This window comes from Mus caroli, unplaced genomic scaffold (assembly GCF_978045245.1).
Source record: "Mus caroli unplaced genomic scaffold, Mus_caroli_1 scaffold_10, whole genome shotgun sequence".
NCBI lineage: Eukaryota > Metazoa > Chordata > Mammalia > Rodentia > Muridae > Mus > Mus caroli.
The window spans coordinates 2,974,649-2,998,645 of NW_028227265.1; the positions used below are offsets into that span (position 1 = coordinate 2,974,649).

At 47.9% G+C, this 23,997-nt stretch overlaps 1 protein-coding gene across 2 annotated transcripts in view; it reads right to left on the bottom strand.

Annotated features, from left to right (window-relative positions):
* Slc35f3 (solute carrier family 35 member F3) overlaps window positions 1–23,997 on the bottom strand; it is a 242,414-nt gene that overhangs the window by 52,705 nt on the left and 165,712 nt on the right. For both annotated transcript variants that reach the window (XM_085843510.1, XM_085843511.1), the window contains one exon: window positions 21,256–21,580. In XM_085843510.1, the coding sequence (XP_085699636.1) occupies window positions 21,256–21,580 (325 nt within the window). The remainder of the gene's footprint in view (window positions 1–21,255; window positions 21,581–23,997) is intronic.

Consider the following 23,997-nt stretch of genomic DNA (forward strand, 5'->3'; position numbering starts at 1 on the left):
CACCTATGTGGGCGAATGCTCACAACCTATTATACAGGAGCCTGTGTAGACCACAAAGGGGCATCCGATCCCCTAGAACCAGAGTTACAGACATAGATGGTTGTGTGCTGCCATCAGGATGCTGGGAACTGAATTCAGGGTCTCTGCCAGAGCAGCCAGTGTTCGTAACCACTGAGCCATCTTTCTGTTACCCCAAGTTTTAAAAGGTTTGTTTTTTATGCATATGTATGTGTATCCATGTGTGGGTATGTGCATGTGAGTGAAGGTACCCTTGGAGACCAGAAGGGGGTTCAGAGACCCTGGAGCTGGAGTTACCAGCCACTGTAAGCAGGCTGATATGGGTGCTGGGAAGTGAGCTAGGGTCCTCTGTATTTAGCAAGCGGTTAGAAGTGCTTGCATCATCTCTCCTCCATTAGTGTCTGTGCCCTTGTCTTCCATGACAATGAAGGAGACACTACTTAGCATCTTCACAGCATCTGTTTGTGCTTTGACTTTTTGTTGACGTTTTGCCCTTTAAGTTACAACTCCCTGACGCTGCTGGATGGTATGTATCCTCTCAGTGGCCATGTCACCTCTACGGGGAGGTCACTTTTCAGATCCCTCACCCCCATACATCAGGCTTGCTTGAACTTGACCTTTATGTATTCTTTGTGCATTTTGAATGTCAGACATCTATCCTATTTTCTGAGATTGGTTTTCATTCTCTTCCCAAGGTCTTCCATGGAGCAGACGTTTTTAAATTAGTAATGACATTCTAGGATACGTTGTCTGCGTGTCTCAGTTACTCGTGGAAGGGGACAGCACGGAGTCAAAGGACAAGCTCAGTGGTGAAGGATGGATGCTGCTCTCCGCGTCGGCAGAGCTTTAGCTCACACAGCTTCTTATGGATGCTTCCCTCCACATCGGCAGTGTGCTTAACCACTGAGCCATTTCTGCAGCCTACTTAAAGAAGTATAAAAAATTTTAACTCTAATTTATTTTTAAAAATCAATTAATTTTAGTTAATATTATATGTGTGTCTACGTGTCTGAGTGTGTGTGTCTACATGAGTGTGTATGTATGTCTATGTGAGTGTGTATGTCTATGTGTCTGTGTGCATGTTTCTATGTGTGTGTGTGTGTATTTCTATGTGTGTCTATGTGATTATATATGTCTATGTGTGTCTGTGGGTTTTTCAGTGTGAGTGTGTGTGTCTGAGTGTGTGTCTGTGAGTGTATCAGTGTGAGTGTGTGTGTCTATGTGAGTGTATGTCTGTGTCTATGTGAGTTTGGGCACATGTGTACTATATCATGTCTGTGGCGGAGGTCAGACAATTTTTGGGAAGTGGTTTCCCTCCTGAGCACTTTACCCACAGAGACATCACACAGACTCTAATTTTCATCTAGCCTTTTCTTTGAGGGTGTCTAGGTTTGTTCCACATAGGAAGGTAATGATATAATCACTCTCATATTTTTCTCTAGTATTCAGGTATAACATTTACATTCTACTTGGAATTTTTCTAGGCTTCCCTAGGCAGGAGGTATGGCTAACATTAACTTTTCCCTCTGGTATTTTCCTGTTGCTGCCTGTGTCTCAAAACAGACCTTTTGGTATTTTAATTTGGACAGAGTTACATTTATAAGTGAACCTAGGGAGGAGCCGTGCTTTTACATAGCTAAATCTTAGGAGCTTTAAAGCTTTCTTTCAGACAGTTCTATAAACTTGGACCATGCTTGCACGGGGATTTAAAGTGTTTCCTTGAGCTTATAAATGTGTTCTTTCTCCCACACATATTTCCCACCTCTCTGGGGCCCCAGTCTTATCTACAGATGCCAGAGGGTCCCAGGAAGGATCTGACTGACATGTCCCTATTAGCTTACGTGCTGGAACACCGTGTTCCTGGCCAGTGGTAAGTTTGGGGAAGATGTGTAAATTCTGGGAGGTGGCTTCTAGTCAAAGGAAGTGGGTCTCTGCGCAGGGTTTGGGAGGTTTGAAGGCAATAAACCAGCCTGGCTTCCTTGCTAGTCTCTGCTTGTCTGAACCATCCAGATGTGAGTGAACCTTCCCTGCAGTGGTGGGCAGTGTTTCCTGAGACCACAAGCCAAATAAAAGAAAATAATGAACACAGTGCCTTAAAGTCTTCCAAGTCCTCTGACCATGCACTTCCTGCCATGTGCTTTCGGCCTCCACATTTGTCACGTCTGACCCAATCACAGTTTTCCTCATCCAAACAACATCACTTCTCATCGCTCCATTCATCTGAGAACAGTGAAACCATCCTCAAAAAGGCCAGAGATTTATCGCAGAGCCAAGGCTTAGTGGGCTGAGGCATTCAGCAAGCAATCGGCAAGCTGTTGCAGCTCTCTCCAGCACTGTGGGCTCATGCTCGCTCGCACTGGGTCTCTACAGAGTGAGGGATGAAGGGACTTCCACTTCTCATGTGAAAGAGTGACGAATGGGAGAGAAGAAGAACCAAGAAAAAGGTAGGCGCATTGGGAGGAGGGGCATGGGTCATTGGGTGGTGGTGACGGACCCAAGACAGTTGGAGCAAGGTGAAGTGAAGTGGCAGACAGTGGAGAAAACCTGGCACCCATTTACCTGTTACACAAGTTTTCCTCTCTTTTCTCTTCCCTCCCTTCTCTTCCCCTCCCTTCCCCTCTCTAATCCCCCTTTTGTTCTTTCTTTCCTGCCTTGTTTTATGCCTTTAGTCTACCTATTTCCTCTTGCCCAGAACCTTTAAAGAAGCTATTGCCAGTAGCCCTGTTGTTTCATTACCTGGACTTCCAGCCCTGGGGACCTCAGTAGGTCAGGCCCTGGCTGTATTTTAGCTGCTATGATGGATGTGGTCTCCTTTGTGACCTATGCTCGAGCTGCAGCCTGGCCTTCACGTGGCTCTGAACCTCCAGGCAGAGGCCACCTAGTCACCCACGGAGCCCAGAGTACTGTGCTCTATGAGTCTTGCCACCTGTAGTGACTTCCTGTTCATTCTGACACTCATCTGCTGGCTGTTGTGTCTTCCATGAACATTTTATCAATGCCTGGTGGCCTGGCAGCTCAGTGTGTATTTGGCCTGAGTCAGGTTATAACGGGCTGTAGCTCAGTGGCCTTTAATCCTGTGGTTCTTATGCACTGCATACATAAGGAGTCACCTGGAAGCCGGGCAAATCAGCATGGGGCAAGCACATCTGCTCTCTCCTGTCTGTCATCCACCAGTTGTAATGTGTCTCCATCCTCTGAATAATAATTTATCAACCCTTTTATCTGCTGGCCTCCAAGAAGTGTGTGTGTGTGTGCATTGCATGCATGAATGCATGCACATGCATGAGTATATGTATGATAACTCCAAGCTGGTCAGCCTCTAAGAAGATCCCCAAGGGAACGATGCTTCCCCAGTAGAGTCTACCTTGCAGCAATTCTGACAGAGGTAGGCCCACCCTGCCCACACTCAGGCATGCTCCAGATATCATGGCAGCTGGTATTTTAGTTTGGGTTTACTGCTGTGAACAGACATCAGGCCCAAGGCAACTCTTATAAAGGATAATATTTAACTGGGTCTGGCTTACAGGTTCAGAGGTTCAGTCCATTATCAAGGCAGGAGCATGGCAGCATCCAGGCAGGCATAGTACAGAAGGAGCTGAGAGGCAAACAGAAAGACTGGCTCCCAAGTGGCTAAGAGGAAGGTCTCCAAGCCCACGCCCACAGTGACACAGTTCCTTCAACAAGGCCACACTGACTCTAACAAGGCAACTCCTCCTAATAGTGTCACTTCCTACACCAAACTTATGCAAACCACAATAGATGGCTTGTTCCAAGATGACAGCAACAATGTCCTCACTCCACAGCTCCACACGCTATCCTTCCAGTGATAGGTGAGATTCATGTCTTCTCTTTCAATCCCAGCAAACTCCTGTCTGTCCTGACACAGAGCAGGGGAGAAATGACCTCAAGCAGTAACAGAGTCTTTGCTGACCCCACTGGGACCCATGCCTTTAGTGAACCATGGTCATAGTCTAACTGGCTGGGCCACCACACAGAGCAGAAGTATGCCTCTAGGCCAGTCACATGCAAGTATTCAGTAGATAGTTCCGAGTAGGAGAGAGAGAGAGAGAGAGAGAGAGAGAGAGAGAGAGAGAGAGAGAGAGAGAGAGCGAGCGCAGAGAGGCAGACATTGAAGGAGCATCCCCTGATGACAGACTCTCGTCCCTGTCTGTCCGTCATCCTAACCTGCAAGCCCGAGCCAGACTAGAGCCATTACCCACTCACTCCCCACACAGTCAAAAGGGCTGTGTGCACTCTGGGGTTCCAGGTAGCTTGTTAAACAGCAATAGTGACACAAGCCAGTATTCGGTCTCAGACCTCACAGCAGGTGGAAATTTGAGCAAGATTTTAAGACCACAAATGGACAAAACCTCAGCCACCCCCCTCCCCCCCCACACACAAACACTGGTCTTTGTGAAGATGTAGTTTGAGAAACCATGAAAATCTAGCCGCTGTAAATGTAAAGTTGAAACTTTCTTTTTTAAAGATTTATTTCATTAACATATGTTAAATATTCTTAGTAATGGGTTTGATTGTAGTGTTTTGTATTTACATACATTTTTATCTCATTCATCCCACCACCCTGTCCTGCACCTGATGTTCCTCTTCTGGCTTAGTTGGTCTTTCCTCCCCTCTCCCTCCCTCTCTCCCTCTGTTCTATCCCTGCCTCTGCCTCTCTGTCTCTCTCTCTCTGTCTCTCTTTCTCTCTCTCTCTCTCATTAGGGTTGCTTTTGGAAGCATGGGCTTCTTACCCACAGTTACAATCACTGGGGAGAAAAAGTCCCTCCCTTTTCAGCAACCCCAATGCCTACAAATGCTTAGGAAGGGCTGCAGCCGTGTGAGCCCCTCCTCCATACCATTTACCTACAGGTCTCTCATCCTGACAGGATGCTGATAAGTTTGATCCTGTCTAGCCCACAGACTGAGCGTGGTGTTAGGTGCAAGGGAGGGTGAGAAAGGCCATGTCCCTAGCTTCATGATACTTAAAGGTAGCTATTTTCTGTCGAGATATTCTTAAAATATTATATGTATTCATAATAAGGCCTTATGGCAGCTGTAGCACAGTATATGTGTGTGTGCATGTGTGTATATGTGTGCATGTATGTGTGCATGAGTGTATGTGCATATGTGCTTGTGTGTATGTGTGAACAAACAGTGCACATGGAGGCCAGAGGTGTCATCCTTCCATCTTTTGTTTGAGATGGAGTCAGTCTCTTACTGGCCTGGAACTTCACCAACAAGGCCAGGCCAGCAGCTTCCAGGGTCACATGTCTCTTCTTCCCAACTCACATGGCTGGGATCACAGGTGCTCGCCACTGTGCCCCATTTTTTACATAAGTTCTGGGGAGGTGAACTCCTCAGGCCGCACCATTACAAGGCATATCCCTACCCAGGACCTCAAGGATGTCTGACTGCATACTTGAGGGTGTGGGTTTCCAGGTTGACTTCAGTTCCAGGCACAGAGATCATGTTCCCGAGTGTGATGCTGGCTGCCTGTCAGATTCCCTCATTCAGAACTTTACTTCTGAGTCAGGCTGCCGATCAACAGATACATTGTAACTCTGCCAATTCTTCCTCACTGCTCCTGGAAGCCTGGGATCCTGAGTGAGCAGCTGGTGCAGTGGGATACTTCTTACCTACCCTGCTGGGGGGATCAGCAACTTTCTCATCACTGACAGATGCAACTTAACAGCGAAGATGGATAGGGTTGTGGTTTCAGAAGGACTTTGGTCTGTCAGGGAGAAGTTTACCATGCAGAGGCTCACACATGTTTAGGGTTCAGGGAGCGTGGTACTCAGAAAAGAACCTGAAACCTGTATAATCTACAAGCCCACATCCTTAGTGATTCCCCTTCCTCCAGCCAGGTCCCACTCTCCCAAAGGATCCACAGATGTCAAGAACAGTGCCACCACCTGGAGACCAAGTGTCCAACACAATAGCCAATGGGATTTAACATTCAAACTATGGCCTTTGACACAAGTCATCCTGGAAAGAATTGCTTGATCTAAGTTAGATTCAGAGGAAGGATGAAGTCCCAGGGTATGCAACCCCTCCCTGGAGCAAGCTCTCAGGATAGCTGGGGTTCAGGGATCTTGGCAGCTGACTCTCCTAATCCACTCCATCCCCCAACCTCAGGAGGGCTTGCTTCAAATGACAGTGCTATCTTGCTTAGGATTCCCAGGGTTTGACCAGGAAACCTAGATGGGGCCAGCCCTTTCTCCTCATTAGAGAAGGTAATATTATCATGCACTGCACACCACCAAAAAGGATGGGGATGTGAACTCCTCAGGCCTGCACCATTACAAGGCAAACCATTTTATCCCTACCCAGGACCTCAAGGATGTCTGACTGCATACTTGAGGGTGTGGGTTTCCAGGTTGACTTCAGTTCCAGGCACAGAGATCATGTTCATGATGCATGGGGGTATGGCTTCTTCAGTTTACCTCAACAACTCCCTTTGCTCAAGACATGCCAGGAAACACTTACCACAACACACAGCCCGAAAGTGGAGCTAAACATTCCATGTTCCAGGAAACACATTCACCATGTCACAGTCCTACAGTGATTTAAACACCTACAGTGCCTAAATGCCTAAACACTGTCTGGTCAGTCTGGGGAGGTGGCTCAATGGGTAAAGCTCTGGCTTCCCAGGCATGAAGATTTGGCTCCAAATCCCAGACAGAAAAGTCAGGCATGGCCACATGTGCCTATAATCCCACACACGAGGGTGTCTCTGAAGCTCAACAGCCAGATGGTTCAACTTACTCCATAAGCCCTAGGTTCAGTGAGGGATCCTGCCTCAATAAGTAATATGGAAAGCAACCCAAGAAGACATCCAGTGTCAACCTCTGGCAGACTGAGACATGAGCATGTGTGTAGCTGTACACACACATGAATACACACACACACACACACACACACACACTGGTCAAAACAGTTAGCCAGCATTTGACAGACCTCTTGTGCTCATCCAGAATTTCCATTTTGTTGGTAAAATACTTAAACCATTTTAAAAATTCTCTTCTTCTGCTCTCCCCTGGAGAAGTGTGTGGTGAAAGAAAGGCTGGTACATAAAGGGTCTAACAATACATCCCTGAAACAAGGGATCTTTAATTTTTCTAGTCCTTTTAATTTCCTTTATGTTATAAATTAATAATGTATGCATGATCAAGAGTAACTCATTAAATGTAAGCATCATAAAATCGGGTAGGAAAGAAATGCACAAAACTAACAAGCCCACTCCACAATGTTGCATTAAGCCCATAAGTTGCCTTTGCTGTCTCAGGGTGCAGTAGGAAGCAGCTGAGGAGGTAAATGTAATTACTGAAAGTCTATTTTAAAAGGTCCAGGAAGCCCAAGAATAGATTGTACACAGGCATCAGCAAAGGCAGTCTGCGCTGGCCGGTCACGGTGCTTACGTTCCATGACGATTCAACTAGACAGACAGTGTGGGGGCAGGGCTACAAAGGCAATGTACACCAGAAGGGTGCGTGGCTCTGGCTTGGGAACTGTTCAGAGAGGGTCTTGTAGAACACAGCGGGAAATGCTTTATGATAAGAAGGATGTAGAGAGAGCAGGAGGCTCATACCCCTCCCTTAGGACTAGGTGGGGAAGCGGCTGGAAAGAGGGCTATCTCAAGAGAGCTAGGCATGTGCCTAGCCTGCTCTGGCTCATGCTTGAGGAAGAAGATATAATGTGTTTTGGGCAAGGGGTCAATCACTGAGTACCTAGTCAAGGCACATGTGCCTCACCTGCTCTGGGTGATGCTCGAGGAAGATACAATATGTTTACAATGTGTTTTGGTCAAGAGGTCAATTACTGAATACCTAGACAAGGCACAGTCTACATAGAGGGAATTGCTTTGATTTTGCTTAGAAGATCAGGCATAGTAATTTGTAGTAATTCAAGGAGTCTTTTCCATAGACTCCCAGTCCCTTTGCTGAGAAAAGCTATGTGGAAAGCAATATAATAAAGCAGCCAGCAAAGAGAGACAAGTGCTCTTGCCCTGTGGCTCAATAACCCAAATAAATACACCATGTGGGCAGAGGTGATGGCTCACACAGTAAAGCTTGCAAGTATGGAAACCTTAGTTAGATTTTGCAGAACCATGCCAAGAAAACAAAACAAAACAAAACAAAACCTAGTCATGTGACATAAGCTATAACCCCAGTGCTGCGAGGCACAGACATGTGAATCCCTGTGTCTCAGGGGCCACTCAGTCTGGTTTACAAGTACTACAGTGGTGAGAGACCCTGATGCAAAACATAGTGTGGAGAGCAATTGAAGAAATACCTGATGCCAATCTCTAGCCTCCATTGACACACACACACACACACTCACTCTCACATACATGCACATACTTGCACATGCACACAATGCACATGTACACACATAAGCACACATACATTCAAGCACATGTGTACACACATGCATGCACATGCGCATACATACATATTCACACATGCATTCAAGCACATGTGCACACACACTCACATGCACACATGCATAAACACTCCCACACTCCCATATGCACAGGTGTGTGCATGCATACACACTCATACATCCACACATGCATTCAAGCATGCGCGTACACACACACACACACACACACACACACACACACACACAGACCTTAACGTGGAATATTGACACTGATTATATCCCCCACCAAAGGACCCACTGTCCAGCAACAGTAGCCACCATCAAAGCTCAGGCTCCCGGGGAGGTGACTCACACCCTAAACCTGGAATCTGCATTCATGCCATTTTTGATATGTGCTCATTCAGTTTCAGGAACGCTCACGGCCATCCAACCCATACACAATACGTGAATTGCAGGCTGAAAACCTGAACCAGCCTTGTGCCATGCTTGTGGTTACTTCTTTCCAAGCAAGACCTCCATGGCCTTCTGTATCCAAGGGGCAGGTGAGTTACAGGTAATGCTCAAATGCTGAGTGAGGTAGCAAGAGGGACACCTCGTGTGATAACCCTGTAATGTCTTCTCCCAAGAGGCCTAGGTTAGCCAATGCCACCAGCCTAGCCAGGGCTGCATAGCATACAGGCAGGCTGAGGTAGTGGCCATACTGAAGGACAATATGACAAGGGACGTATCCACTCTGCCACTGTGCACAGCAACAGCCCATTTTGTCTTGACTGTTTCAGGCATGTCAAGAGCTTGACAGGACCTTGTTTTCTAGACAAATGGATCACCTCATGCTTTCATCTGTCTCTCAGCGGTGTTCTTGGATGACTTCACAGGGGATGGACACAATGCTTCTTCCACATCAGAGCTCGTCCATCCCGAAGCTCATTTCTGTTACAAATGCTTTCCCACGACAGTAGTATGAAATGACACCATACAATATGGGTCTTCCTGCCGGGTGCTCCACGCCAGCAGCATGGACCCTGCCATGTACTACACACCAGTAGCATGACTTTTCTGAACTGAACGACTGAGTTTCACACAAACATCAACACTACCACCATCATCATCTCCACCATCACCACCACCATCATTTTACTACCTGGGAAGAACAAGGATTAATTTGCTTGACTTTTGGGATTTATATATCATGTCCTGGAGAGGAGTAGGAAACCCCTCGATCAAGCACAGTGCAGGTTTTACACATGTATACTTTTCAGTTCGAGCACGTGATGCACAAGAACTGTGGCACCCAGGGAGCAGGCAATCCCAAGAGCAACCCTTTACAGTGGGCAGTAAGAGGCTCTGTCTTTCAGGAAAGAGTTGAGGTGTGGAGTGTAGAGAGACTCTCTTGTGCACTGTGTAAAAGCATTCACCTGTCAATAAAACAGCCTATGGCCAATCAGCTGAGGCAGGAAGTAGGAGGTGGGAGTTCCTGCAGTGAGTTGGGGGAGGGCAAGGAATTCTGGGAATGAGTTAGGCACATGGGAGATTTGTCCTGAACGCTGGAGGAGATGGACCCATGAACCTGAGAAGAAGGTAACCAGCCATGTGGAACTCATAGAATAAATGGAGACATTCACACAAACTCTGGAGGAGACAGTAATATAAAGCTGAGGAGAGGTAACCAGCCACATGTCAGGACACAGAGTAAAATAAGTGGGTAATTAAGTTATGAGCTAGTCAGGGAACAAGCTGAAGCTACTGGACTAAGCATTTGTCTCAGAGTTGACTTGACTGTTGTCTTAGGGTTTTACTGTTGTGAACAAACATGATGACCAAGGCAACTCTTATAAGGACAGCATTTAATTGGGGCTGGCTTACAGGGTTTGAGGTTCAGTCTTTTATCATCAAGATGGGAGCATGGCAGCATCTAGGCATGGAGGAACTGAGAGTTCTACTTCTTGTTCTGAAGGCAGACAGGAGAGAAGACTGACTTCCAGACAGCTAGGACAAGGGTATTAAAGCTCATGCCCACAGTGACACACCTACTCCAACAAGGCTACACCTCCTAATAGTGCCACTCCCTGGGCCAAGCACATACAAACCATCACAACTGTGCTTCCATAGCAAATGAAAGCAGCTGATTTCCATGCTGACCTATCCTATGGCAAGCCTATGTTCTTGCTCCTTAATACACAGTGTTCAGAACATGTGTTGTTTTGCACTGCCCAGGCACTGTCCCCAGGTTCCTGCCTATGAAGAAAGACTGCTTTTGACTGCCTTTTTCTTAGATTTATTTATGGAGAAGACTAGGGCTGTTGGGGAACAAGGGGTCCTGGCACTTTCTCTTTGAACACATTGATGATATTTTTGATAACAGGAACAAACTGGATCAGAGGTTTCTGCAAGTCCCTTTCTGGTTGTTCTAAGTCTCTTGGTAGACTCTTTTATGCTAAATTGAGACTTTAAGTTTCAGTTTGCCTATCAGTTGGTTCACCATCTTGACTAAACATAACAGAATGTTGAAAAATTCTTCAACATTAGCAGGTAACGTTGGGCAGGACCTTGGCCTCTCGGTTATGGCCTGTGAGTCTTTGTCTTTTATATGCCATACACAGGAATCTTCCTCATTATTTGGTATATGGTGCTGATAACTCATCAAAACCCATGGGAGTAAGGGTTCCCTCCTCTTGGGACCCAGCTGTGTGTGTGTGTACATGTAGGTGTGTGGTGTGCTATGTGTGTGTGTGTGTGTATGTACATTTGTGGCATGTGTGTGTATGTGTGTGTGTGTGTATGTATGTGTGCTTATGGTATATATGTGTGTGTGTATGTGTGCATGTGTGTAAGTATGGTGTGTGTATGTGTGTTTGCGACATATATATGTGTGTGTGTGTGTGTGTGTGTGTAAGAGAGAGAAAGAGAGAGAGAGTGAGTGTATGTGTGTGTGTGTGTGTGTGTACGTGTGCCTGTGTTATGTTTTGTTCTGTGACAGACTTCCTCACTGACCTGGACCAACTCAACAGGAAAGCTAGGCTGACTGGTTAGTGCTCCAGTTACCTGCTGCCTGTCTCTGCCTTCCCAGCACTGCGATTGAGAGTGCCCACTACACTCAGCTTTCTGCATGGATGCTGGGGATTTTACTCCCTTCCCCCAAAGCTAGTTTTCCTTGCTTCAAACCTGCTAGACTGACCTTGAAAATGTTCAGAGATCTTAATACTTATGTTAAAACATTAATAAGGCTCTACTTTAGCCAGGGATATCTTGACATACTCCCTGCCTCCAGATGTAAGTCCTCTAGTGCAGCATAGCAGTCACATAAACACCTTCATTCTTCCAAGCACACACCTTCACACAGACAGAGGTTCTGGGGCTGACCTGGGGCTGACCTTTTGACAAAACTCAAGCAACTGAGGCAACAGCTCAGTGGACAATACATGTAGGATTTGAAAGCACAAAAACAGTTGAAGTCTAAGTCAATCCCTGTTATCTGTTCAAGGATTAACTGAGACCCCAGAGAACAGATCAGCTGGTTTAGGGAGAGCAGGAGAGACTAGGAGCTGGTTCCTCAGCTCTGACTTGTCCCAGTGCAGCTAAGAAATGCTTCAGGAACTCACAGCCAGGAACTGTCTGGAGTACTTCCCTATGCCATATTACAGTGTAAACTCACAGCTGTTTACAGAGAGGTGTGGATGGGGGCAGATGCTGGATGGCACTCAGGGTGCTAAAACAGCAGTGTGATGTTGTATCTGCCTGGGGGTGACAGGGCATGTGGACCATCTCTTGCCTTTTGTTTTGAAGGTTTTCTATTTTTATTTTACGTGTGTAATTGTCCTTCTTATATTTATGTCTTCATACTAGGTGTGTGGAGTGCCCACAGAGGCCAGAAGAGGGCGTTGGATTCCTTGAAACAAGAGTTACAGATAGTTGTTAGCTGCCATGAGGGTGCTTGGAACTGGACCGAGGTCTTCTGGAAAATCAGTGTTCTTAACCTCTGAGCCATCTCTCCAGTCCTTCTGTCTTGTTTTTATAAAATAAATCCTTGAACAGTCTAAGCACCACCCTAAAACAGACACCCATGCAGCCACCCTGGGTCACTTCCTTCTTTGCTGACACAGGGGACCCGCTGCAGCTTTATTTCCAGACACAGAGCCACTGATCCTCAGTTGCCTATGTGCACATGCGTGTATACAGTACTAGGAGTGGCATTTTGCTTCGGCTAAAATGGCCTCTGGGTTTGAGAATGCTCCTTTGTAATCTTCATTGTCAACTACCAGGCTACAGACAGAACCCAGACCACAAATTGCGGTTTCCAAATCGTGTCCAAACCAGTTATGAAAACAAGCAACACCAACACACTGAAGTTTGTGACTTGATTCACCAAACCTTGAAGAGTTCATTTTGTCTCCACTCAGATACTAGGCCATTGACGGTTTGCTATCTATCCTGGGTGTAAAGTTCTCTGCTTCTGCAGCCGATCTGCTGCCGAGTTGCTCTGGGGCTGGAGGCTGCCCGTCTCTGGTTTAGCACCTCATGGTGAGAACAGTAGGAGGCAAGGTAAAGAAGTCTTTGCATGGCTCTGGGTTAAAGTCTTGGGGAGGAAAAGGGGAAGGAAGCCTGCCTCTGCCCTTTGTTCCCAGCACTTTCAGAGTGTGTATTCACAGGGTAAAAAGCTCACTATGAGTTTGCACCTAAATTCAGGTTATACACTGAATAAGAGTTTTATCACAGAGAGTGTCTACATGCATATCCACTAGGAGTAATTATCTGGTTAAACATTCATCATTTGTTACTAGCTTACAGGTTCATGGAAAGTTAAAGACTGTATAAGGTCTCCTTGAAGTTTTGTACAGATGAACCCAGTCAAAATCTACCTCCTGTTTTTGCACCTGTGGTTATGACCTTTGGTTAATGGTTTTTGTAACCTCTTAGAATGTGCCCTAAGTTTTAGAAGTCTGTTGCTATCTCAGAAGCAATTAAGTAGTTCTGTTATAAAGGGACTCGAATGTCTTTGTCTTCATTGCCATTCTGAAAAGATGGCGACCTTAGCATGCTAGATGTTTCTGCAGAATAAATACTGTTTTGGCATGATATCTGAGTCTGGGGTTTCCTTCAGCAATTTTCAAACCCTTACACCCTCGTGGAGTTTGCCTTCTTGAAGGAAATAAATGAGCATTGAGATTTGGTCTATTGCTATCTATTGTAATGCTAAGTGTGTGCCCCCAAAACCTGGTTATCTCACAGACAGAGTCCACATGTAACATGCTAAGTGACCCTGCCCCCAAGTTATTTCTGACTGGTAACTAAAGATGCCAACAGCCAATAGCTAGGCAGAAGGGACATAGGTAGGGTTTAGGTTTTGAGGGCTTGGGGTTGGAGAGGAACCATGAAGAGGAAGAAGGTGAAGAGAGAGGGAAGGAGAAGCCTCCATGGGTTGTGAGTCAAGAGAACATGGCCCTGAGGGTTGCCCGCTTGGAGTTAAGAGCAGCACAGTTGAAACACAGTAAGTAATAGCTCGGGGTTATCAATAAGAAGTAGATTCTAACAGCATAGAGGGTCAGTAGCTAACTAGCTTTTGTACTATTTAAGGCTTATTATAAATATAAAGGTTGCATGTGTCTTTCATCTGGGAACTTAAATAGCTAAGGTGTGGTGGAAACCTCAGGCCTGGATTTAAATAATTTCTACAACAAAAGAGTAAGGGAAGCACTCTCTCACTCCCTCACTTGGCGCCTAGTGCTGCAGAGAAAGATGGAGCCAGGAGGAGGTGGGAGGTCCCCTCAGGTGTGTGCTCCCCTCAGACTGGGAGTTTGCAGATCCTCCTGGCATGGAGTGCCTTGCTCCTCTGTTTCTAGGAGCAGTTGATAATGAACTGCTTTTGGGAATGATGGACTGTGTGGGCCTGGGGCTCAGAGTGAGCAAGGGGAGGGGAGGGAAGTCATCACTCAGCATGGGTATAGCACAGGACACAGGAGGTGAAGGGCGGTGCTGACTCCTGCTGTCTTGCTACACCTTAGTATTCACCACAGTGCCTGGAAAACCTGCTCTGAGACACCTGGGAAGAAGACTTATCTTCACCATGCTGCAGCTCAGCATCAGCAAACCCGGATGTAGAAATGATTTTCACCAACACAAGGGATTTTTTTTTTTTTCTTCTGAGTCTGAAAAGGAAGCTGGACATTCCCAGCAGGAGCCTGGCTCTAGGTTTACATCCCTCTTATTTGCTGTCGTCCAGGGATTGAGCACACGCCCCTCCCCCACCAGAGAGACACCGGACACTCATCCCACCTCCAGTGTGAAACTCCAGCATATGCAGCTAATGGCTACATAAGTGGCTCCAGGAATCCTCCTTCCAACAATGGCTCCAACGCTATCCGTCTTCTGCTCAAATCCTTGAAGTTCCTGTTCTGGAGACTTAAGCCCTAGGGCAGGGTGTGAGGTGGGGGTGGGGGAGTGTGCTGGGGAGATGGCTCAGTGGTTAAGAGCACTGACTGCTCTTCCAAAGGTCCTGAGTTCAATTCCCAACAACCACATTTTGGCTCACAACCATCTGTAATGGGATTTGATGTGCTCTTCTGGTGTGTCTGAAGACAGCAACAGTGTGTTTGTATATATAAAACAAATAAGTAAGTGCTTAAGCACGGGGACCTACAAGAACCCACAACAATGATAGTAGAGACAGACAGATTCCCTGGGGCTTCTGGAAGCAGCCTAACTTAATCAATGAGTCCCTGGCCCATGAAGAACTCCATCCCAAAGCAAAAAGGCAAAGTTGATGCATCTGAGGCCTGAGGTTGACCTCTAGCCTCCACACACGTGTCCACATGTACCCTCACACACACAGACACGCTCATGCATACATGCAAAGGACAGAGCCCCAGTTCGTCCTTGTTCTAAGACCCACTCTGCCTGTCCTAGCAGCCACGATACAAGCCCTTGTCTGCCTCAGGTGACATCTGCCCCCACCCCCCTCATGCTCCATTCTGGTTTTCTGTGGGCTTCGTTCCCCCTCTATGAGGTCTTTAGAGGGAGGGAAACATCTGTGTCATCCACATCTGCCCACATGTCCCGGAGAGGCAGACATTAAGGAGGTGTTTGCTGAGCTAACCTGGCCTGCAGCCCGCCTCCATCACACTCTCCAGGAGTGGTTTTAAAACCTGCAACCTGGTTGTCACTGCGGTAGCTCTGGGAGTCACGCCAGCTCTGAACCTCTTCTGCACAGAGCAGGGGCTCCCTGGGATCTGCTCTCACCCACACACCTCTGCTTCCCAGGATCCGAGCTCTCCATCTGTTTACAACGTTCCATACCTCCCTCAGCATCCAGAAACCATCTGTTTGTCCAGCCTCACTGCCTCTTGGCTTCTCCCCTGTGTGCCGGGCCATGCACCCCTGAGCCTCTTCTTCCTGCCCCCACCCCGCCATGCACCTCCTCTCTTGCTCCCTCCATAGACTTTAAACTCTGAGAAGAAAGTCTCTCTGATCACAGCTTCTCAGTGTCTCTCCTTGATACACAAGAGCCATTTTCAGACTGGACCACCTAATATCTAGTTGCAAACCCGGAAATTTGCCTCTGCAAGGTTGACAACACTCCTATAACAATCTGTGTAGGGAGGTGAATATGCACTCAGCCCTTGCAGGTTGGAGACACAGGATCTGAGATGGCCCTTGTCTCTGAGTGCTGTTCTATGCCTGAGGAAGACAAACAGCCAGCGTTTGGAAACCCAGGACTACAAAAGCTAAGGGGAGCTGCTACCACCTCTCTGTCTCTTCCCTCTTTCCCCATAAGGAGGCCTTGGCTGTGTTTGCTTTTGAAAGCAGGTCACTATGGCTAGGAGTTTCTGGAACGCCCCCTGACAGGGCTGCAAAGGCTCCATCTGTTCTATTTTGGATTCTGCTGATACTCCTGGGTCTGAGATACCATCTTCCTGTTCCAGGGTCAGAGGGGCTGGTAGGGCATCTCCTCACACTCCCCTCAGCAATGTCTCAGCCTTCCATCCCACAGTGGCACCTACCCAGGGCACAGCTGCCTGGGATCGTGGTCACCAGCACCTTTCAGTTGCCCATTGGCTGAAGACTTGTAGTGGGTTTGGTCTAATGCTGCTTATATTATGGTAATTTGGGTCCCCAAAACTGTTTGCATGTCTGCATGTTTTACAACATTGAGAGACCCTGTCCCCAGTTGGCTCTGATTGGCAAATAAAGATGCCCACAGCCAATGGCTGGGCAGGGCAGACACAGCCAGGACTTTTAGGATTCCTGGGCTGGGGACAGAGAGAAAGGAGATGATGAAGATCTGCCATGCTGGGAAGAGAGGAGAGTCACCATTTAGGACAGAGAGTGGCCCTGAAGAGGGCTGCCTGACCAGGTTCAGGGCAGCAATGATGATATATAGAATTTAATAAGTAATAACTCAGGGATATTGGAGGGAGGTGGATTAGCCAGGTGGAGGTTAGGGAGTGTCCCAATCATTGAGCTATTTTAGGCACATCAAAATATAAAGTCTTTCCCCCCACCCCGTGTGTGTGTGTGTGTGTGTGTGTGTGTGTGTGTGTGTGTTTCATTCAGGAACCCAGAACACTGGGGGCATGGGTAGCAAGAAACACTGCCAGTGCCAGGATCAATCTGAGTACTTAATTGGGTATGGCTACAAAGTCTTCCCTGAGTTCTGGCCATGCTGCTTCCTCCATGCAGCCTGTGACTATCTGCTGGGACATCCCAGCTGTCAGTGAGAAGCAGAGAACCCTCAGCTGGAACACATGTCACCTGGGGATAGAGAGGGTTCACTGGGAGACCCAAGGCAAGAGCAGAAATCCCAATAGAAGTGGGCTGAGACTTGCCCACTTCTATTTCCTGATGCCTATCTCTGAGTGTGAGATACCTGGCCAATGCTCTAGCATAATAATGTCTGAAACCTCCAGGGCTGGGAACTCATTTCTCCAAAATGAACACCCTCATGGTGCTGTGGTGTTCCGCTCTCCCATAGTGCACAAGGCACAGGCTACCTCATTCGCTGGAGCCCTCAGTAGAATCTCTTTCCTGAAGTCCATGCACTGAGCTGCAGACAGCAGGGCTCTGGCATGTGTAAGCATCCGTTTATTAACAGCCTAGCTCTGAGAGTGTAACACATCCAGGGAGCCTTCCCTTGCATGTGGAGCAGAATCAGAGCTCAGATATTGAAATATTCATCTGTTCCATGTGGCCAAGTAACTCCTGAACCCGCTATTTAAGTCAGGCTCAGTAGCATTTACATGGGGGTACACATGTGTCTGAGTATGTATATGGAAACCAGAGATAGACACTGGGGTGTCTTCCTCCGTCTTATAATTTCACATGCTCAGGCATGGTCTCTCACTGAGGCCTGCGCTTGCCAACTTGCTCTAGGGATTCCCCATCTCTGCCTCTAGAATACTGGGGTTGCATGTGGGTTTCCATGGCTACCTTGCTTTGACATGGACCCAGTTACTGGCTGAGCCACCTCCCAACCCTGGATCAGAAGCATTTTAGAAAGCTGGAAGCTGAGACTAGGCAACCCCAGGGCTTTGACAGTCACCATGCAGCCACAGGCAAGCAGCAGATGGCTTCCTAAACATGGCTTAGGACAGCAACTTTCAGTCCACCCAGACCCACTGTCACAAGGACCCAGTGACTTAGCTCTCTGCTCAATGCTAGGTGCTACATACCTGCTTCTCTTTAGTGGCTCCCCATCCCCCCAGATTTTGCTCAGGAGTGAGCAGTTTAGTGTTCCCTGGAATCCCCAGAGGAGCTGCTTCACTATCCAGCTTTTTTCTCGAGGCCACAGGTCTCTGCTTGGCTCCTGTTCCCTTGGTTCTCTGCTAATGCTCTCTGCCAAGACACCCATCTCGGCGTCAGCTAAAGCTTCCTCTAGCATCAATTTTGATTAAAGGACAAAGATGAAAGATGTGACTTTAGTTCTTTTCCACTTTGTGCATCCCAGACTGTTTAAAATCCTCCCTCATCTGCGCGTGACAGCGGTGACTTCCTCAGACTCTTCTGGCTATGGAGGCTACACTTCACCCCTGTAGTGCATTCATGCTTCTCTGGATACCTTGAGCATCTCCATCTAGCCATAGAACTTCTACAACCCATGCTAAGAAAAGACCACATTTAGAAGTAGGGATAATCTTCAAACTAGAAATTGGGCAAGGTATAAATTGGCTTTGTCTTCCAGTCTCCCCCTCCTCCCCATTGTTCTCAGACAACTTGGCAGTGAGCTGAATTCTTTTTGTAAAACTTTTAAGTTTTTATTATATATATATGTTTGTATCTTTGTGTGTGTGTTTGTGTGCACATGTGTGTGCTGGTACCCACAGAGGCCAAAAGAGGGCTCTGGATTCACTGGATCTGAAGTTACAGGCAGTTGTGAGCTGCCCAGAGCAGGGGCTGGGAACCAAACTCCAGTCCTCTGTAAGAGAAGCAAGCACCTTTAGCTACTCACCCACTGTGGTGGTTTGCATATGATTGGCCCAGGGAGTGGCACTATTAGGGGGTGTGGCCTTGTTGGAGTAGGTCTGTCACTGTGACCCTACCCCTAGCTGCCTGGAAGGCAGTATTCTGCTAGCAGCCTTCAAATGAAGGCGCAGAACTCTCAGCTCCTCCTGCACCATGCCTGCCTGGATGCTGCCACACTCCCACTTGATGATAATGGACTGAACCTCTGAACCTGTAAGCCAGTCCCAATTAAATGTTGTCCTTTATAAGACTTGCTTTGGTCATGGTGTCTGTTCACAGCAGTAAAACCCTAACAAAGACACCCATGTCTCCATTTTCTTTATTGTGTGTGAAGGCAGCATGGGGGTGGGGTGGGGCTTGTGCGTGCATATCATGCCATACAGGTGGATATCAGAGGACAACTCCGAGGGGGTCAGTGCCTCTCTCCACCACAGGAGCCCTGGGAATAGAACTCAGGTTGTCAGGCTTAGGGCAAATGCCTTAGCCTGCTGAGCCATCTCTCCAGCCCACTTTCTAGACCTTCCCTGGATGTTTGCACAGGAAGCCAGTAGACTGGAGCCCAGGCATTGGTGCTTTTCTCTATATGACTAATCTTTCTATGTAGTCTTTCATCTTGCTTACTCTGACCTTGCCACCACCTTGAGTTGGACACCACGTGTGTGTTTTTCAGCCCAACAGTTTAAGGTGTGCTAGGCTGTCCCTGCTCCCAAGTGTCAGCAGTCATCCTTGTCCCCAGATGGACTGTCCCCACTGCCTGTGTTTAGGACAGTGCTGTGCTATCTTTGAGGCTCAGGGACTCTCTCTCTGTGTGCATGGTTGATGGGAACCGGAGGGAACATTTGTCTTGTCTCCTAATTACAGGCTGATACACTCAGGACCACTTAACTATCAAATGCATCCTTTCCTGGATGTCTGCTTTTCTCCATGACTCAGGACATTATTTCCTTCTTGCCTGTGGGGATTTCTTGGGCCCCGCTCACAGTTCCTAAATCTATTTGCTTCCTGTCTTGGCTGCTGTTCAGAAGTGCTTGCTGCATTAAGTATCTCCCCAGCCAGTTCTGGCTGGCTCAGGAGCTGTTGCCTTAAGTCAGCATGGAAGAAGACTCTATGGCCTCTGGGTTCTTGTCCCTACAGGAGGCTGGCCATGGAGCTCTGTGCAAATACCATCAGCTCCCCCTCCTCTCAAATGTGTGTCCTGTGTTACAAGTAGATTTTTAAAGGATCCCAGCTCTAACTGTGTGAGGACACAAACGCATATTCCTCAGATAAAATCTGGTTCCAGTAAAGGCTGCCATCATTGTCCAACTTCTTTTCTCCCTGGTCCCAGTGATGTTCTTCCTTATCTGTGGCAACTTCAGACAGTAGGCTGTGCTATCCCATGGGCTGGTGGTCCTGGGTGCTGTAAGAAAGCAAGCTGAGCAAGCCATGAAGAGCAAGCCAGTAAGCAGCACCCTCCATGGCCTCTGCAACAGCTCCTGCCTCCAGGTTCCTGCCTTGAGCTTCTGCCTGGATTTTAGCAAGAAAGGAGTGCTAAAGACACTTAAGACAAATACATTGTTTCCTTTCTCTCGCTAGGTTGTTTTCGGTTAGTGTTTATCACAGCAACAGAGGCCACCTAGGACAGCAACCTTAAGGGGGATGTGTAATGGATGGGTGGGTATGGTTGGAGGAAGGTGGTGAGAACACAAAGGAATAGCTATGACGTGTAGCTTTTGTTCAACCTCAGGGACTGATGACAAGCAGTTTTCTGTGGTCAATAGTGTCACCCCAGCCAACAGTCTTTCTTGGGTGTTTCAGGCAAGACAGATTAAGTCAGTCCTTGGACACAGCCTATGTTGGACACAAAGCAACTAAGTGCGTGATATTATGAAACCCTGTGGGTCACACCAGTGGTTCTCAGGAAGGTCTCAGGGAAGGTGCTGCACGGTGAGGTTTGGGTCATCATTTCGTGGGAGATGATATGATTCATTAACTATGTACCCTGCCTTGTTGTCATTCTGCCATTCACACAAGGGAGGACACCATGAACACCTGGTTCCCAGCACTTCTGCCCTTGACCTCAGCATGCCTCCACTCCCCTTGCCAGAGTGAGGGTTCTGCTTCCATTTCTATGTCTCTGAGACCTATCATGGCCATTTCTAGCAGATGTTGCCTGTTCCCTATTGCATAGAAACGGGCTGCTGTGGGGAGGGGTGGAGGTGAAGACTGGAGGCTTTATCATCAAAGGCAGAAAGAATTCTGACCTTGACTTCAGGACAGAGCAGGTGCATTTTGTGCATATTGTGGTGTCTCACCCTTGATCCCTCCCTCAGCCCACCAGCGCTGACCTCCAGGGTCAACTCAGCTGCCTGGCACTTGGGGAACGGCCCCCAGGTGGGTGATCGGCGGTCTAGGAGTCCCTACCTGTATCTCTGTTTCACAGACTGCTTCTCTGTGGATTTGCACACATGTCCTGCGTAGTACAATGGGAAGAACAGAAAGTTCCAGTTGGTGGCAAACCACGTCAGGGTGAATGGTGCGTCGAAGGTCTTGAAAGTCAGCCTGGCGAGCTGCGTGGAGCCGGCCCAGGAGGCGCACACGCAGAACACGACAGCCACGCCCCAGAAGACCTTCCTGAGCCGCTCCTGAGAACATGTCCAGTTGTGCCGGCTTGTCCTCCCACCAGCCTCTGTCCCAGCTGGCGCCTGGGCCTCTGCAGGGCCCGGGGGCTCCCGGGGGCGCTCCTCCCCTGAAGAAGAGAAGGGGTGTTAGCTGGGTCTTCCACAGTTGGATCCCTGGCAACCATTCGGGGGCAGGCAGGTGGGATGCTGGGTAATGCTCTGAACTACAGCTGGAAGATGTGTGCTAGGTTTCCTAACCGAAAGGCCACTGGAGCATAGGGAGTGATTCCCCAGGTCAGGCTCTGTCTGCATCCTTTAACACTGCCCTGGGGAACTTTATGAATGGCAAACGTTTGGGCTCCAGACCCAGATCCTTGGACTGCACCTGATCTGCATGGAGAGTTTGAGGAACATATTTCCATAACAGATGGAGAAGCTGAAACACCAGGTCTCATATGTCCCAGGATGCCACCAAACTTGCTATGAAGTTGAAGATGACCTTGAACTTCTGATGTCTCTACTTGTTCCTCCCTGGGTCTAGGATGACAGCTGTGTGCCACCACATCCAGTTAATGAAATAGCAGGGGTTGAACCCAGGGCTTCACGCATGCTAGGCAAGTGCTCACTAACTGAGCTACATCCCCAGCCTGACATATTTATTTGTGGTGTCAGGAATGCAAACCCAAGGCCTTGTAATGCTAGGTAAGTTCCTAACCCTTAGCCATAACCCCAGCTCTTGCCACCACTTTGAATGTTGAAGCAGCCTCTTACTAACTTATCCAGGCTGGCCATGGATTTACCATAGCTCAGGCTGGTCTTGACCTTAAGATCCTCCTGTCTCAGCTTTCTCAGTATTAGGATAACATGTGCCAACCACCAGGTCTGGCTTTTCACTTCACCTATGTCAGCTCACATGTGTTTATATGTTACTGGGTTACTATAGGGCCTAGGGATTCATCATGGAGGGGGTGAAGAACTTTGATGTCTAGATGGTCCTTGATGGATGTTCCTTTCTGCCTGGCTCTGAAAAGCAGAGGAGTCTCCTCTTATCTGCATATCACACCCAAAGAACCATTCTTTCTCCTTCCATCCCCTCTACCCAGCTTCCTGCAGATAGCCTCCAGCCTCACCTTCAAGTTTTCCCTCAAAGCCCCAAGCTCTGGACAGCAAATGTGTCAGAGGCCATAGACACAGCAAGCCATGTCACTTGAAGATGTCAGGCTGTAGCCCACAACTGGGCAGCACCAGCCCGTGTCCTCCAAGACCCTGAGAAGGCAAGAGAGCTGCTGTCCTGTGAGCTACATATAGAGCTTTCCTTTCATAGTGTCTCCCCAGTACTTGGCTGAATGGAGAAACATATTTGCCTGGAGGCCCTTGTCATAACAGGGGTGCAGGATATGGGCACCAAACATACTGGGCTTAACATACTCTCTGTATTTTGATAAACCCCCAACAGTCATTTAAACAGTTTAAACTGAATGAAAGTTTGCATGCTTTCTGAAACATACTTCTATGGGGCAAATCCCAACTCAAGGTGGTAACTAAGTAAGACCATGGCTAGCCAAAGCCAGTCTCTCTTGTGTTGTAATGATACACAGCTTGGACTGGGATGCAGCTCAGTTGGAATACAGGCATGCACAAGGCTCTGGGTACCATCTTCAACACTGCATAAACTGAACTGTGGTGGTGCACACCTCTGATACCAGCACTTGGGGGCACTTGGGAGCACTTGGAAGGCGGGAGGAGCAGAAGCTCATTCTCGGCTGCACAGTGAATCTGAAGCCAAGCCGGGATGGATATATATCCTCAGGTTTCTGTCATGTCCATTTCTAAGTGAGAAGACCCCCGGGAAACCACAGCCATGACTCCCTAATCAAGCTTCCATGTGGCCCTGCAAGCGCCTTAGGGTCTAGAGAGAGACAAGAACAGGCCTGGCTTCTTGCTTTAGGCCCTCCTACCAGTGTTTCCTGACTTGAATTACAGTGAATTTTCAAAACTCAGAGTGAATTCACTTCCAGCAGAAGTGTGACAGATTTAATTTCCACCGACTACCTACCTGTCAGACTTGCCCAGCCCTGCAGCCCTGCGCTGCCTGGATGCTCAGAGTATCTCTGTCTCTGCTATGAGCTCATATTTTAAAAAGTGATAGAAATAAAAACAACATCTGTTTAGGAATAAAACACAGGTTCATGGTGAGACTATGGGGATTCACTGAGGATCCTAGGGTCCTTCTTCAGCTAGGGTTTTTATTAATGAAAGTGCAGAGGTCATGTTTGATTGGATCCGGATAAACCCAGGGCACAGGAGAGGCACACCATGTGTGTCCTCTGTGAGGAAGTTTTCATGGAGGGTTAAGTGAAGAAGGAAACCCACCCTGAGTGGGTGGCACCACTCCATGGGTTGGGGTCTTGGGCTGAGTGAAAGAGGTAACAAAGGAAAGCTGGTTGCAAGCTGTGTCACACCTCTGCCACTGTACCTTTCCTACTGTGGTGGCCTGTATCCCCAAACTGAGAGCTAAAATAGATCCTCCTTCCTTAAGTTGCTT